The 17,273-nt window shown below is 38.5% G+C and overlaps 1 protein-coding gene across 8 annotated transcripts in view; it reads right to left on the minus strand.

Moving 5' to 3' along the window:
• Nucleotides 1-17,273, minus strand: part of SMARCA2 (SWI/SNF related, matrix associated, actin dependent regulator of chromatin, subfamily a, member 2) — a 158,000-nt gene that overhangs the window by 26,626 nt on the left and 114,101 nt on the right. For 5 of the 8 annotated variants that reach the window (XM_025051449.1, XM_006918394.3, XM_015594549.2 and 2 more), the window contains one exon: nt 4,958-5,175. In XM_025051449.1, coding sequence (XP_024907217.1) covers nt 4,958-5,175 — 218 coding nt within the window. Of the gene's footprint in view, nt 1-4,957; nt 5,176-6,208; nt 6,562-6,904; nt 7,001-8,200; nt 8,341-17,273 lie in introns of those variants that run through there. The other 3 variants (XM_006918393.2, XM_025051450.1, XM_015594551.2) reach the window with 3 other exon arrangements.

The following is a 17,273-nucleotide window of genomic DNA, read 5'->3' on the forward strand; positions in this document are numbered from 1 at the left end:
TACTGGTTAAGAAATCACAGAGAATAGAAATGGAATCAGAAGACTAGAGATAAGCAAATGTCCCAATTTCAAAATGAGAAAGGAAACACAAGAATGCTATGCTTGATGTGGACCCTTGGTAAAAACTTAGAAGAAATTATTCAGATGCCATGGGGCTATTTAGAGAAGATAAATAACATCATTAAGAACCAGTAGGGGTTCTCTTAGAAAAAGCCATGGCAAGCTAACCTCATTTCATTCTTTCAGCAGGGTTTCTAGGCTGATAGATTGGAGAGCCCAAAGATGAGGTGCATCTTGGTTTTAGCCTTTCTTGATAACTTTGAAAAAGGATAGATGATGTCATGTGAGTTCACAAATGGCTAGTCAACTTTAAAGATTACTGGATAATAAATTCCTATCAACCTGAAGTGACATGAAGGGGCATGTTATAGAGATCTGGCCTTTGTCCTTTAGAAGTTTCTCGGCAATAGATTATAGCAAATGTGTGGATGACCAAAACAACTTAGGAAGGCAAATAAGTAAACATGATTTTTTTAAAAAGCCATAAAAATTCAGTGATATCAATAGACTAGAATGATGAAACAAAAATCAATTAAATGAAATTGCGTAGAATAAAGTCAGTAGATAGAGGTTAAAAAAAAAAAAATGAAATGCTTAGTTAAAGGCTAACCTTGGCAACATTCAAGTGAGAAAAGAACTGTCTGCATGTTTTGGGGAGTGGGAGTTTTTCCAACAAGTCACATGTTCAATGTGAGTTAACTCTGTGTCAAAGTTGCTGGAAGAAGTTAACCCACTCCTGAGTTATGTTAACAAAATTTTGGTGTTCAGAATAAGAAAGCTAACCAGCCTGCAATTAGCCCTCAGAAAACATTAACCTCGGGTGTCATGTTTTAAATGCGACACTAAGAAAGTAGAATGTGCTTAAGGAAGGGAAACAGGATGGTGAAACTTTAGGTATCACTTAGAGAGCAAAGTGAGGTGTTTTGACCTAAAGGAGAACGTGCTGAGGTGAATGTGTTTACAGATGTTTGAAAGAACATTTCTTAGACTGAGAACAGATTTATTCTCGGAAGGTCTAAGTAGAACAAATAGCAAGAAGTCAGAGGGCTGAATCCATCTTAACGTAGGAAGGAACTGTTGTGTTTGGAAGTGTCCTTCAGTGTCGTGGACTGACTCCTAACATAGTGAGCTAACGCTGGAGATGTCTACACAGAGGCTGGATGATGGTCTGCCAGGTGTGGGGGACATATCTGGGTTGTGAGAAGTTAGATCATGTAGAGCTAAAACCCCCTCCAACATTAAGAATCCCTCTAGGAATCTCTCTCTTCATTTCAGTATCTTATCCACGTCTCTATCTTGGAATAACTCCACCAGACCCTACTCTTCACCATCTCATCCCAGGGACAATTTTAAAGGGTAAAAATGCAAATTAGGATGAATCCCTTTTCAAAGAGAGTCTTAGATTAAATATCCTATAAACTGAGAATATTATTTTAAAAGCCTTCTACACAAGCAGAAAACAAAGCATACTTAACAAGTCAAAACAAAGCCTTCTAATACTACTTGACATAAAGTTTTCTATTTGGGGCAATAAAACGGTGGTAATGAGTAGCAGCAAACTAGTACTATCTCTAATAGCAATTACTGCAGAAATATTTTACATTCATGAATTACACACAATTACTGGCTCTTTGGGGGTGACATTTTTAAAAGTATCCTCTTTAAAAAAAAAATGAGGCCTAGCATTGAAAACAAAGGCAATAAATAGATGCTTAAATTATCCTAGCTCTTTATAAAAAATAAAGATACATCTGTCCCAGAATCCTGCAAGAACTTTGAAAAAACTGTCTCACGAGAGCTAATTAATTCTTATATATCAGTTAAATATAGATGGCAGGTCTTATTTAATACACTGATAATCTGCACCACTGTCAGGGCCCTAACATCTGACTGAGGGGATGGGAGGGAGGTTGGGACAGGTGGTATTTCTTTCACAGGCAGGTTGAGTTACTATATTAGTAGCTGACTTTAATGGTGCAAAAATCTGAACACATGGAGGGGTACATTTCCCAGCAGCATTTTCTAAAACCAACCAAAAATATGACAACATCTCTAATTAAGGCCCTCCTAATTTGAGTGCCTCCTACTTGAACACCAAGTTTGGTAAGAGAAATAAAAAATATAAATAGAATAAGTGCCTTTCCTAGAGGATTACTAACATGAAATATACATGAAACATGCAATGGTGGGAAATTTAGTGCACACTTCCTAGAATGTATCTAACTGTGGGCGCTAATAGAACTGGCCCTGGGAGGGTGCTTTTCAAAGGAAAAGTAAAATAAATAAATGAAACCCGAGAAGGGTGGGGGACTACTCAATGTCTGTATGCTGAGATATTTAAACATCCTTACACTACAGTACAACTAAAGACTTGCTCAATAATCAGTCCTAGGGAAAATGCGTTTTCTGATTTTGGAAGTAGAAAGATGGAAAACCTGTCAAGAAGGACACTGACTTTATAGTGCTCAGAGCTCAACTCACCCACCTGATTAGTCTATAGTCTAAAAGGCTGATTATTAATAATTAAACCGCTAAAAAAAAAGCTTGGGTTGAAATAACTCATCGAATCCTCACAATGCCTCTAAAGGCAGGTACAGTATTTATTCCATGTTGTGGATGAGAAAACTGAGGCTCAGGGAGGGTAAGTAGATTGCCCAACTGCCCCCTCTCCCCTATCCCCGCCATATACACACCCAAGGAAGGGAATGTTAGTTAGGATTCAAACACAGGTAGTGAAATCAACAGCTTATGGTGTAAACTACTGTGCCATGCTTAGCTAAGGTTTAAGGGATCTATCTAATCCTATACTACTCTGTACTTTGGGTTCTTTCTAGGAAAGTAGTCAGTCCATAGCCATATCATATAAGTCACAAACACAAAAGGCTATGGAGTCAGCAGGTAATATAAATGAGTGAAGCGGGCCAGGTCTGAAAAACGTGATAATAAATGGTAACTGGCAGTCCATACTTGAGGAATGACAGTGGGTGATGAGGACTGTGGCAAATTAGAACATGGTAGCCCACTTCTTTACTCTGACCAATTGTTACTTCAGGGAAAGTGCGGGTAGAGTGCTACCAGACTTTTAGGTTTTTCAAAAAAAAAAAAAAAAGAAAAACCCTCTGAAGTCTTATAAGAAAAGCTCTCTAGTTTTATGTGCTTGCTTTAAAATTTTTTTTTGAAACTATGTGAAACACAATCTGTTGGCAAATAAAACAATCTGCTTCACTGAATGGTGACCTCTTTTACGCCATTAAAGGAGGATATAGCCATCACCTGGAATAAAAGGCCTAGCTTTTAAACCTCCAGGGACTTTCTTGGCTCTTCCTAGTGCTATAGCAGCCCTAGACTCACTCAGCAGGTAATGAACAAAATGCCTGTTAAATAACCAGGCACACCTGGTCAAAGAAACAGACATTTGCTCTCCTGAGACAAAGGCAAAAAAATTACAGGTATATGCAGTGATACTCTCTACCTTTTTTTTTTTTTCTGCCTACCAGGGGCTGGTAAAATAAGGCATAATTGTCCAAGCTGGCTTCCTGGATGGAAACTGTTCCTGCTTGTGGCAAATCTACCAGCCAGGCAGGGGGTAAACAGAAACCTGACGGACAGAGTTACTGATTCTTGATTTACAAGGAAGTTTGCATGTTCACTCTGGTCAAAGAATGAACTTGTGGCCAAATTTTCCTTCCTGGATTGCTGTCATTCCCGTGTCAATGAACAGCTCACCCAAACCCAATATAATACGGCTGTCCTTTGTGGCCACTTCAGAATTCTGAAAGGGGGTATACTTTTTAAAAAAAGGAAAACAGTAAAAATAGTAAGCTGAAGACCAAGGCGAAATGGTAAAGAGGGGCAAGAAATTCTGACCTTTTCACACACATCTCCTATCCACTTGTCACCATTTCTGAAAATTCCTTACAGACACTATATATATTAAAGAATTAACAATGAATCCCCACTGTTGAAAGTTTCTTGCTTTTTATACTAGTTAATCTTTATAATGAGGTTTTCTTCCTGGTATAACAATGCACTATAGTTACAGTGGAAAACTAAAATCATGACTTAGTTATCTGTATTAAACACTTTCAGGTATACAGAGCAACACTAATGTAAAAAAAAAAAAAAGTTTGGTAACTAAAAAATGATTAATAGTCCTAAGCAATTTAGAGAAAAAAAATGTCTTTTGTTTCCTGTCAATTTTGCAAGTGGAACGAGATGTGATCTTCCTAAAACTATCACATTATTATCAAGTGGAAACTAAACTGACTAGCCAAAATATAGCGTAACTGGTTTACCACATAGAATTTAAAATGGTGTGGGGATAGGGTCCAATACGGATTTCAAAAGTTCCATTAAAAAGAGGTAAATTTGCTGAAATACTATGCTGTAAATATAGTAATAGGAAGAAGAAGATGGCTCAAAAAAGTGCTCAGAAATTCAAGTGTGTTGGAAGGAAAGAAGGAACAGTATTTTTGATGAAGCATCTGTTTGGTTGTACACAGAGCCTTAACATGCAATATTTACCTTAAATATGCTAGGACTCTTCTTTCTCTAACAACTCGACCCCAAAGTATAATTTTACTCTATTATTCCAATTCTTCCACATAAATGATGGCATCTCAGAGATCCTCGAGAATCCTTCTCCAGTTTAAAGTTTTAAAAAGTTTTGTAATCTAAACTCCTGCTTCCAAATATCTTTAAAACCACATGATAAAACATCACTGAACATAGCAGTAGCGGCCATTCTGAACATGGCACAAGGTCACTGATATCTTCATGAAACATGAAGCAGAAGGAACCGAAAACCCCAGTGTACACCTTAATAAATCTCTGCTCTTGAGGTGGTCTCACTATGGTTCTGGTGAAGATGATCAGGGTGAAGGAGTGAAACACTCACCTGTCTTTGTAGTTTATCACAGTATCAATGATAGCATTCATCTGCTTTGTCAGTTTGGGGGGATTTGGTGATAGCTTCTCAGCAGGAGGGCGGCCTCTTCTTTTCTTGGCTTTTTCCACATCTTCTTTTGCAGGATCTTTATCCACATTTCTTCGCCTTTTTCGCTTCTTAAGCCGTACTTCCTCTTCCATTTCCTCCAAATTGCCGTCTTCAATGGCCTTTAATAGGGAATGGAGGAGAAAAATTCAAGACAAGAGAATAACAAATACACATACAAAATTTGAATAATTAGAATAAAATGAAACTAAAAATAATAAAAATAAAGTTAATAGTAATCAGTGGCGTAAGAAGAAAAAGAGAAGACTACCGTATTGGATAAATGCATCTTTAACTCAAGTCTATTTCATGAGCAAAACATGTTGAAGGCCAGAGACACTACAAATACGAGAAGATCTATACATTTACGTGTTTGAAGATAACTGAATCCAAATGAAATTTTGGCTCAGTATAAGAAAAAGACCTTTAATTGTCTCATTATTTTAAGGGGGGAAAAGATAAAACTAAAAAGAAAAAGGGGATGAGTGAAGAAAAAAATTCCCTAAGAATACATCCTTACAATCATATAAGCATTTACCATTTCTTCTTTAAGATTTTACATCAATTTATTCATGATCCACAACATAAATTGCACCCAGATTTTGTTCTAACGTCAGAATTAGTAAACAAGGAAACGGAGAAGTACAAAGCCACATTCCTTTGTAAAGGCACTTAAATCATCCGATAAAGAACACACACTCACAAACAACAAACACTTTTTTCCAATTACCTGCAAACGTTTGCTTTAAACCAGAGCCAGCAGCACTAATGCAGAGAGATAATAAAATAGCTATAAAAACAACCAGGTATAAAAGAAACCTGTTCATATGGCTAAAAGATCCATGTGACAGACCCAGAAGTTTAAACTTTTTTTTTTTTTCCTGGCAAACCTTAAAACTTAAAAAAGGGGGGGGGAAAAAAAAAAAAAAAACAAACCCCTGCAAAGAAAACAAAACCACAACAGATAAAAGAAAATTTGACCATGGAAAGAAAAATATTTTTTAAAACCTTTAAATTATATTTCAAGATTGTTTTCTCACACAAAATAACTGATGTTGTTATTTGCTCCCCCTGCCTCTCAATATTGCCTCCAGTATGCAAATTCTAATCAATCCTTTCTCGTAGCTGAAAGAGCTCTAATCATAAGGCAATTACCTTCATTTCTCCACAGCACCAAACATGGCTAATATTTATGATCATGTGAGTATAACAATCAATATAAAGAGTGATTACAGCTCAGACATAATTTCTTTCACTTGTGTACAATGCCTCCTGAAAAAGAAAGGTTTTGTGAAGAAAACCTGGTACAGAACACAAAACAACCTGGCATGTTAAAAATGCCAGTGGGAATAAAAAAAAATGTTTTCTATGCATCTTCCAATGTGCAAACCCATAGAAGCAACATGCACACAGATAGAATCCTAAGGGACAGTCTGAGCCTAGGCCTTAATAATCAAAAGACAATTTCTATCACGATCCTACAATGTTCAGATAACCACTATGAAGGAGGCGAGATCTGATGAGTTATGAGGAAAAAGGAAAAAAAAAAGCTCCACATTATTTCATTAATATGCATTTGCCTAAAAGCAGGACACCCAATATACAGCTAAACACACTGCAGCTAAGCGAAGATTAAGAAAAGGAAATTGTCCCGCAAATCTTGGAGGCTGAACATGCTAATAATAAATACAGCATGCAAGGCTGTCAACAGTTAATGGTATTGCCCTCCTCAAGCACCCAGTTGCACACAGAAATACGGAGAACACCGGCTTTTGATGTGTTACACACCTACACATGCCTGGGATGTAGTTCTACTGAATCTTCAAGACGGCAACGAAAAAGGATATTTACCTTACCACTATCAGCAGGCCGGCTATCGGAAATCACAGTTAGTGGGGATAAAATTAACAAGCCAGCAAAGCAGCGAGCTGCTAGTCTCTTCATCAGCTGATCAGGAAAAAAAAGAGAGCTGGGGAAAGGCTATGTTTTCATATACAAGTAATTTTATTTTACTGAAAATTTAATACTGAAAGGATTGTGGATACTCAAATCTGCTGTTTCATTCTACCTACTACAAGGCCCGAAGCCTTCCTCCTTCAGCCTGTTTTAATATTGACAACTACTTATCATATTTTTTTTCCCCTCTTATTATTCCAGGCAGCAGAATTAGAGATTTTAGCTCAGGCAGTTTCTCATTCTTACTCGCATTTTAACAATTAAGCCAATGGAAAAAAAAAAAAACATATTAATATTCAAATTTATTTAAAAAAATTAAAACAAGGTATGCTTTTTTATGGTATTTTAAACCTCATTTTAGTGCTTTTAAAAAGATAGGCTGCATGGTTTTGGAGCAGTCTAAGATTTTTTTTTTAATAAAAATTTTTTTCATTAAATGCATGTCAGTAAAAGCAATGTGCATGTTCTCCAGTTCAAATATTTTAATAAAATGTTATTCTGCTCTTTAAAGAAAATCCCGAACAACTGTGACACTTCACTTTCAGTTTCATGCTGTAAAATTTTTCATTGCTTTTCTTTTCAGTGGGATAAATGAAGAGGGGGAAGTTGTGAAAAGAATATTTCTACTCTCATCCCCTCTTAACTTTTCAAAAAAAAGGAACAAAGCATAAGCTTGTGATAGCTTGACTTTTAAATCTCTAAATCTAAGTAGCTAAGAAGCAAAAACAAATTAAACTGCAAAACTAGTAAAACAATTTTTATTACAATTGCTAATACGTGCAGATTCTTACTAAATTTAGGTTTTAGAATCACACGGAAACACACAAAGTACTGACCATTATTCCCATTAAAAGCTACAAAACATCCTCCCTCCTCCCCAAAGACCCCAAACACATCCATATGCAGTGCTTGATGTTCAGGGATTTCTAAGGGTCTTTTGCTAATGGAAATCAGTTCACTAAATATTTCCCAGTGCTTTTCGCACTTAAAGAGTAGAGTAAGATTACTCCTGCATGTAAGTAAAATTATTCATGGACATTTAAAACTGTTCTTTGATTTAAAAAAATTACTTATTAAACTGGCTCGACTGACTCAACTCAGTGCTGGGGTGGGGGGTGGGGGTGGCACACACACAAAAAAACTTGCTACACAATGCTAAAGTACTACCCCCAAAAGAATTCCCTTCCAAACCTTTTACCAGCACAATAATGAAATAAATCACAGAAGCAAACCCCCAGTTTCCGACTGGTGACGTGTTGCGCAAGAGTGCGAGCCCTAATTCAACATACAGACGGCTCCCATGCTGAACTGCCTCTAGATTTAATGAAGTGAATAGGAAGGAAGTCGGGGAAAAAAAGTGTACAAATAAGAAATTAACACTTTCCTTCCCTACGCAAACGGTGAGATACAACTAGAGTGAAGTTTGGTGAGGCGCTTCTTTCCTTAAAGGCACACTGCACCCATTTGGCTCCGGATGTCACTAAAAAAAAAACCCTGCTGGGGATAAAAATCCCCAGCCGAGTTAAAATAGTTAAGCATATTTCAGCCTGCGTTTTTCCTGAATGGAGCTGGGATTTACTCCTTCCTCCACTGGATGGCAACCTTTTTTCCCTCCCTTCTTTTTCTTTCATTTTTTTTTAAAGACCACATTTTCATGATACAGGATGTGCAAGAACGAGATACAGATGGACTCCTTCAGTTCTTAAGAAAGCAGCTTGTAAGATCTGATAAAATGCAGGAGAGGTTGTGCAGGATTAGCTGTTTTGGATGAACCACTTTGCAGCTTGCCAAGCACATGGCAGACCCGGGAATCGGCCACACGTGGGTCCAGCCGTGCCCCTGTCATCCTGACACACACACTACGTCTTTTAGTGAAAGACGGACAGTCCGCAGAAAGTGGACATTGTCTTTGTACCTCTTAACCCGCGGTGTAATGAGGTGCTGTTATAAATGACTTTACAACACACGCAGCAGAACCGATCCATGACTATGAATAGGTAAACGGGGACAAGCAAACAAAAGCTACAAGCCAATTCTGGCGCATTGTTTCACTGTGGTTGCTGTTTCCACCTCAGCATCTTCCAAGTCTACCAAGCGGTGTGGCACAGCCCTTACCGTGGAACAGACCATCTTAGGGGAAACTGAAAGGAGCAATTCGAAAGACATCTAGACAATGCACGGAAAATTCCTTGGCTATGAAATGGGAAATTTAGAATTGTAATACCGAACTCTGATATTTAAACGTCACGTTTCTGTTCACTGACATGTTCTCTTTCTCAAGGCAGGAGGTGGGCGGTGGTGGTGGTGGGGGCGTCCCCTTCCCTCAGGAGCTCTAATTGGATTCTGGAAGATGACCTTAGGATGATGCTGGGGGCAGAGGTGGGGTTACAGAGTTGAGGGTTAAGCATTAAAGAACTGGGTCATGTCAATACCAGCATGTGGACCATTCACACATCACTAAACTTGATTCCAAAATTCAGGGTGCCTAAACCTCTCTCAAGCCCTGTTGAGACCCTGGAAGCCAATAACACAAGTAATGATCCCCAAAACAACCAAAGCAGTGGCAACAACAAAAAAGTGCAATTTTAAAGAAAATTTGAGATTTCTTTTATGAGAAACTTTCTTACAATATGAATATTTAACAAAAGCAAAAAAAAAAAAAAAAATTGAACACGGAGTTCTTGCTCAAAATGACACGTTTTAGGCACTTGGTTTAATAGACTGCAGCCCTTTTAGATACAGAATTTCAGACTCAGGGCTTCAAACAATTATAAGTTTTAATTATTACCATCCCCCAAAGCAACCTGTTAGAAAAGTATGCATAAAATCAAATTTCCTAAAGTGAAATAAGCCGGACACAAAAGGGCAAACAGTATACGATTCCACTTATATGAGAAAGAATAGTGGTTACCAGGGCCTGAGTGGAGGGGTTGACAGGGCTTTATTGATTAATGAGTACAGAATTTCAGTTTGGGACGATGAAAAACTTCTGTTGCGGACAGTGGTGATGACGGCACAACAATGTGCTGAAATGAACACTTAGAATGGTTAAAATATTACATTTCTGTGTATTTTATCACAACAATAAAAAAGTCTCTTAAAAAACAAATTATATATTAAGGAAAAAACCCAACAACTGCAGGTTCATACATGTTCCTACTGCCTCAACACACAGCACACAATACTAGTGAAATCTTGCTAGCTTACCTACCAACCTTAAACCTCATAGTATTTCAATAGGTAGCGTGTTCAGTCTTGCCTTGACCAATGGCTAGAAACCTTTTCAAAACTCCTTATTCATTTAAATGTTATTAAGAAAATATCCATGACATAAGAAAATAGGTGTATACAGCACATACCTATTCACAAACTTTATAATTTTGTTAACAATCTGAATAACAAATATTTAAGAAAAGTGACAAACTGATCTGAAGACTAAGGATTTTTTTTTAAAGCATACTTTCCTTCCCTCTTTTTCATGGTGCAATTATACCTGATGACATATTAATTCAATAGATCATTTCTTCACTCATTTATCAGGTAACTCAGATGCCAACTGCGCACTCAGGTCTCCCAGAGTTGAGTGGGGGACTGAAATGTACAATGCTGGCCATAAAGTCCTCAGTTTAAATGAATTTCTGATACAGTGAGCTTTTCAGTTTCTTATCCAACAACTTTAGATCACTTGTGCAAAACTGAACCGAACTTCTCTCTCTCTCCTCCTGTGGCATAAGGAAGCTACATAATATAACCCAGGGGGAAAGGGGAGCTACAGCTTACCCAACTGAGACAAGGCCAATTAGAACATTATGTCAGGTAAAAGCAATTTGCAGTTGGGAAGAGGAAAAAGAAGTAAAGGGAGTATAAAAATTATTTCAGCCGTAAGATCAACTAAGAACCCACAGGCTACCTTTTGGGCAGTATTAAGCACAACATTCTATTCAGAGAATAGAATGCCTATTAGATTTAGTAGACAGTGGCCCCCAATACAAACACAATATATGGGCACCTTTGTTCTTACAAGTTAGGCATGTACTATGCTCCTGGTTCCTTGGATGGAATCGAAGAACCCCCCAAAATCTAGGAGCCTAAAAGAGGCTTAGAGAAACAATGGAGAATTAAAAGAAATGCAGTTCTGCTTTCTTATCCTGAGACCATTTATCTCGTTACTATCAACTCACAACACAGCCAGGACTCTACCCGCTTGTCCCTTGAGCAGGGTTTCTCAGGAAGGCCTGGGCCACCTCTGTACTTCAGGGTTCTCGATATATTAAAAAACAAAATGAAGAAATACCAAAAGAAGGTAACACATCGTGGTATAATTTCAATACTTGCAAAGAATAATTTAGTGCTATTGAAATAGCCAATACAACGATTATGAAGACAGCCTCATTTGGAGATAATATCAAACGGCCATTTGATTAGAAGGTCCTTAAGCCAAATAAATGGTTCTCTTCTGGGCTTCCCTGTGATAGGCTGCATATGAGGAACGAGTCCTCATCCAAGCTCACAGGCCACCACAACAGCACAAGTTCTCCTATCTATAAACGCACTGTGGTTAGAGGCATCAAATGCAAATAAGAGGGTGGTTGAGAGCAGAGCACTGGTTCTGCTTGAGGCAGATGCAAAGGAGGCCATTAATAGCCAAATCACAAGGGAGGAGAACAACAAAAGTAAAACAACCCAAGAAATGAAGAACATAGTTTGAGGCCACCTGATAGAGGAAAGAATCGTCTCAAGTTCAGTAAATCTAAAGACACCGGGCATTATGAATACTTCTACCACTCCAGCCTTCACTACTAACCGCACCAGCAGCTCGCACATGGTCTATGTTGCCAGGCACTCAGTGCTTTCCATACACTTGCTCGTTTAATACTCATAACAATGCTGTGACGTAGGAACTGTTATTCTCCTCACTTTACAGATGAGGAAACCGAGGCACAAAGAGATGAAGCATCTTACTCCAAATCACACAAGTAAGTTGCAGAGCTGGGGTCTGGACTCTGAAAGTTTGGCTGCACAAACCACACCCTTAACAAAAATGCTAATGAAGAGCAAATAATGACTCTGAACCATCAGGAAAAGGCTAAATTGTGCTTGCTTGCAAGGCTTAGGGGAATAATACAAGTAAAAACAGAAAATGGTACATCTTAGAAGGAATTCCAGCAAAGAAGATACATACAAGTACGTATACATACTTGTATACGTACATACGTATACATACAAAGATACATACAAGTACGTGTGCAATCTTTGGTTTGCATGGAAGTGTGGGACCATAAAAATGACCATGTACAAAGCCATTTTAATAATCAATGGAAACATAATTGTTTCATTGACCTCTACAAATTTATGTCAAAACATTAAAAACTTTTATTGTAGGTAATGCATGCAGTGGTCCCCAACCTTTTTGGCATCAGGGACCGGTGCCCCTATGAGAATCTAATGCCTGATGATCTGAGGTGGAGCTGAGGCTGCGATGATGCTAGCGCTGGGGAGTGCCTGCAAATACAGACGAATCTTTGCTAGCTTGCCCTCCACTCACCTCCTGCTGTGCGGCCCAGTTCCTAACAGTAGGGTACCGATATCGGTCCATGACCTGGGGGTTGGGGAGCCCTGATACATGCACAGGAAAATGAAAACATGGTAAAACAACTTTTTTTTTGTATACTAATTTAAAACATTAGAAACATTGAACATAAAAAAATTGAGGGGCAAAAACTTATCAAGAGTATTTGAAAAGCCCTTGCCTTCTTTTCATGAAATGACTTATGACGTGGCACGAACATCTTTTCTACGCCTTGGCAAAGTGCCAAGGATCACCTTCCAACATGTTATCCTTCGCCTTTTCAATGCAGTGAAATATCTCAAAGTTCCTTTAATTTGAAATTTTGTTTTTTGCTGGTGTCACTTCCTCTGGGACATCTGCGCCATTTTCTTCATGACCATTTCCTCATTTATGTAAGTTTGCCTGCACTAAGTTCCTCTGGCTGAACACCTAAAGTCTCTCCTTTATGGCCACTTTGCCATCCTATATCTTTCTTCGCTTAAGCTCTTAATAGAGTTGACTTCCAAAAAATATCTGCCTCATCAGCAGTAAAATGATTGATGATCATCATAACCATCTGCCTAAACTAATCCTTAAAACTTGGGTGCTAATCTCACAGCAGTACTCTTTGCCCTGGCAGCACCACCAACCTGCCCCAGAATAACCAATTCATGCTGACTTTGGCAGTAAAAGATTCTTCTCTAGTCTCCTTGTGATTGCCAGTTTCTTTCAATGAAGTAACTTTAGTGCTATGGCCTGTATACTAACCAAACTGATTTTTTTTTTTTTTATTGTAGTGTTCAATTCAAAGTAAATGCTCAAATTCAACCATAAGTGGCATGTTTCTAGTGCAGTTTAAAATTAAATACGTTGTTGTGTGACACTAGCTTGTTTTTCAAATTTAACGGACTTTTTCAATATGGTTTGTATTGCAGTTTCATGCAGGACTCATTCTATCTTCAACATTTAAAAATCTTCTAATCACACCCAATTTTGCTGTGTTGTTAACTTTTTGTTTCTTTGCTGCACTTTTATCTTTGGTAGCCGATTCCCTCTCTTGATTATCATTTATAGAATGTGGTGTGGGTTTATCATTGGGAGATAAGGAGACACAACTACACGTTATGCTGTCTACATAGACTTAACAGACGCTGTGACTAAATGCCAGCACACTTTGAAATGATGTTACTGATCACTGATCATAACGTGTATCTGTTATGTACATAGTGATTTGTGGACTGAAGAGCTAGCAGCAAAGTTTGTACCTTACGCAATGACTCACAGGATACCATGGTTTTACAGGCTGAATTCTGTCCCCTCACTCCCCAAATTCATATGTTGAGGCTCTAACTCTCAGTACTTCAGATACGACTATTCAGATATAGGGCCTTTAAAGAGAGAATTAAGGTAAAATGAGGTAACTAGGGTAGGCCCTAATCCAATGACTGATGTCCTTATACGAAGAGATTAGAACACAGATACACACAGAAAGAAGACTGAAGAACGGAGGAGAAAACAGTCATCTACAAGTCAAGGAGACAGGCCTCAGAACAAATCGACACTCTCAGCATCTTCTGACTTCTGTTCTCCAGAACTGTGAGAAAATAAATTTCTGTTGTTTAAACCACCCAATCTGTGGTATTTTTTTATAGAAGCCCTAGAAAATTAATACATGAAATTTGTTATTGGGGTACTAATGAAGGCAGGGGTCCCCAACCTTCAGGCCACGACTGGTACGGATCTGTGGCCTGTTAGGAACCAGGCTGCACAAGAGGAGGTAAGCGGTGGGCAAGCTAGCAAAGCTTCAGCTGTGTCTGCAGCTGCTCCCCAGCGCTAGCATCACCACCTCAGCTCCATGTCAGATCATCAGGCATTAGATTCTCATAGGAGTACCAGTCCCTGGTGCCAAAAAGGTTGAGGACTGCTGGTCTAAAGGAAATTGCCTTGCCCACAGTACTTGCTGCCTGGGCAGCCATGTTCTCTATCAGGTAACTTGTCTCTGTCCTGGTCTCATCTGGTGGGTGTCGGAATGGTCCCCCATTCTCAGGGTGGCCTGTCTCTATGCTTGTGCAGGGCCTGGCATGAGGGTCTCCGGATAAACAGAAGTGAGAGTGATTGGCTGGGTTAGTTCACTTCTCTTAGAGTGTGCAAGTGTGAAAGAATATGTCCAGTTAGTGTAGAAGTTGAAGCTGAGTGAAGATCATGAGGTAGTGCCTGGACCAGAGATGTTATGAGCAGAAACCATGAATAAAGAGAATACAACTGAAAATATGCAGAGTACACTGTGTGAAGGAGAAAGTGGGTAGCTGGTTCCAGGGCGGATTTAATTCCATATACACACTCGTATCAGTTATACACAGATCCATGGAGACATACATACATACATATATGTACATACACATGTTATTATAGTATCAGTAGAGGAGTATCTAACTCTGGTTAAAGTTGAGAAACCAACTTAGAATACATAACTTCAATACAATAATCTGGATTTGTTCAAGTTATCTCTGTATGATGCTTATAGGTATACATAGGACTCTGTCAAGTATGACTGTCCTGCTTTATTTAATGCCAGGTCAATAAGCCGAAAATTCAAAACTGGTCAGCTAAGAGCTATACCTATGTTGTAAACACAATTTGCTATGCAATGAACTTTAAAGTGAATCTCTGATTTTAAAGCATAATCAGGACCAGCAGTTTTGGTGGGAACATCTGGCTGAAATCAACAAGGGCAGAGCCAAGTGGCAGAGACACCAGGAGGCTGAAACATGGTCAGCGATTTGCATGGCATAGACAAACACAGGAACTGGCTCTGACTGGCAATAGCATTCATATATAGGAAACATCTCCTAATATGCATTCCAGAAACAGAGCATCTCGAGAAAACTTTAGAGGGTGTGCACCTGACTAAATCTGAAGTTAAAAGGCTCCTTCAATCGACCTCCACTTACGAGGTTCGAGGTTGCCCCCAGCATGGACCCTCTGCTCACTCCACTTGACACACATACCAAGTCAGTTGTGTTTCCGAACATTTTGATGCCGGCTGCATTTGTTACTGGAACTATATAGTTCAATCATGTATTGCATAAAATGAAATATAACTATGAAAAGAAATAGGGTTCTTATTTCCACTGTGAGTACAATGAGACTCCATAAAAAGTGAGTTGCTTAAAATAAAAACAAAAAAAGCCCACTTAAATTTGTCAAAGGCAATTATAATCTCTTATAATCTGGGGAAGAGTCTGCACTCTGTGCTTGTTACTATCAGGATTCTCAGGTGACTGATGTGTTAACTAGATGAGAGAATCTTTCACAATGTATATGAATATAAAATCACCACAATGTACCCTTATATATCTTACAATTTTGTCAGTTATCTCAGTAAAACTGAAATTAAAAAAAAAAAATTCTAACTGTAAAAATACCAAGGCTGGAAATCCTAAGTACTACATGATGAGTGTCACTCATGCAAAAAGACTACAGCATTCTCTAATCAAGATATACATTGTTTTTCATTACAATTTTCCTCTACACATAATACCTTTTTCCCCACCTTAACTGATATTTTCCTTGAGCAACCGGCTACTGTTTCTGATTACTTCGATTAAGGCTTCTGCTGTTCTTTCTTTTTAAAATGGGGAGCCACAAAGAAATTCCCATTTCCTTGCTTGTTCTTTTATGTCATGCAGTCTTCTCTCCTGCAATAAGACTTAATACCTCAATTCTGAATTTTTTCTCAATAATGATGGGCTATTCCACATTGGTCAGATCTCAAGCACTTTTTTTTTTCCCTCTATCAGGTTACTGTCCTACTCGAGTTCCTAAATTATCCTCAGTATATCAATTCCAAGTCTCCCTCCTGGACTCTAGAGATCTCCATAATCGGATTTTACCCACTCTGACTTGCCTCACTTCCCGGCACGTGAGCATCCCCGCAGTACCAGAGACACAAATCCGGTACCTCATACCACAGCACGCCGTATGTACTGCCCCCATTTGAGATTTCTCACACCTCTCAACTGGAACATTCTTCCCAATTCTTGGTACCTATGCATTCTGTACCAAGTTTCCATGATCAACTCCCATTTCCCCTGCTCGGAATCTTTCTCAGCTGTAACAGATCATTTAGATGTTTCTTTTTGTTACCAAGACCACACCTTATTTTTTGTGCTGAGGGAAGAAAAGGTAGTAGTATAAATACAGTTGACTATAAATTCAACTTTTTGACAGGGTTTCCTGGGAAAACTGCTCTTAGGTATATACCTATAGTATTCTTGGCATGTAGTAATATATAGGTAATAAATTTAAATGTTTTTGTTCTACGTATTTCTGTGTTAATCTTCAAGAACAAAATCAGAAACTCTAGCATCAAACTCTTTGTACTCTCTCTCATTACCCTCTAGTGATCATCCCCTTTCTCACTTTCCCTTTACTGAGAACCTCTGGGGTCACTTAGACTGATGAGACTATTTCCTGGCCGCACGGTAAAATTCCTTAGCCCCCTACAGGAATATTTTTCAAAAGTTGCCCAAAGCTACTTCTGCATCCTCATATCTTTAGTCTTGTCTAAAACCTATTTTATTTACTTTCTCCCCTACTGCTCCATAATATTTTCTTCCTGCAACACGACAGTCTTGAGTTTCTTAACTTTTCTCACCACATTCTCCAAGTTTTTTTCTTTGGCCCTCTTTTTCATTCTCATAATAGTTGTAAATA

The sequence above is a fragment of the Pteropus alecto genome, unplaced genomic scaffold (assembly GCF_000325575.1).
Source record: "Pteropus alecto unplaced genomic scaffold, ASM32557v1 scaffold95, whole genome shotgun sequence".
In the NCBI taxonomy this organism is placed as follows: domain Eukaryota; kingdom Metazoa; phylum Chordata; class Mammalia; order Chiroptera; family Pteropodidae; genus Pteropus; species Pteropus alecto.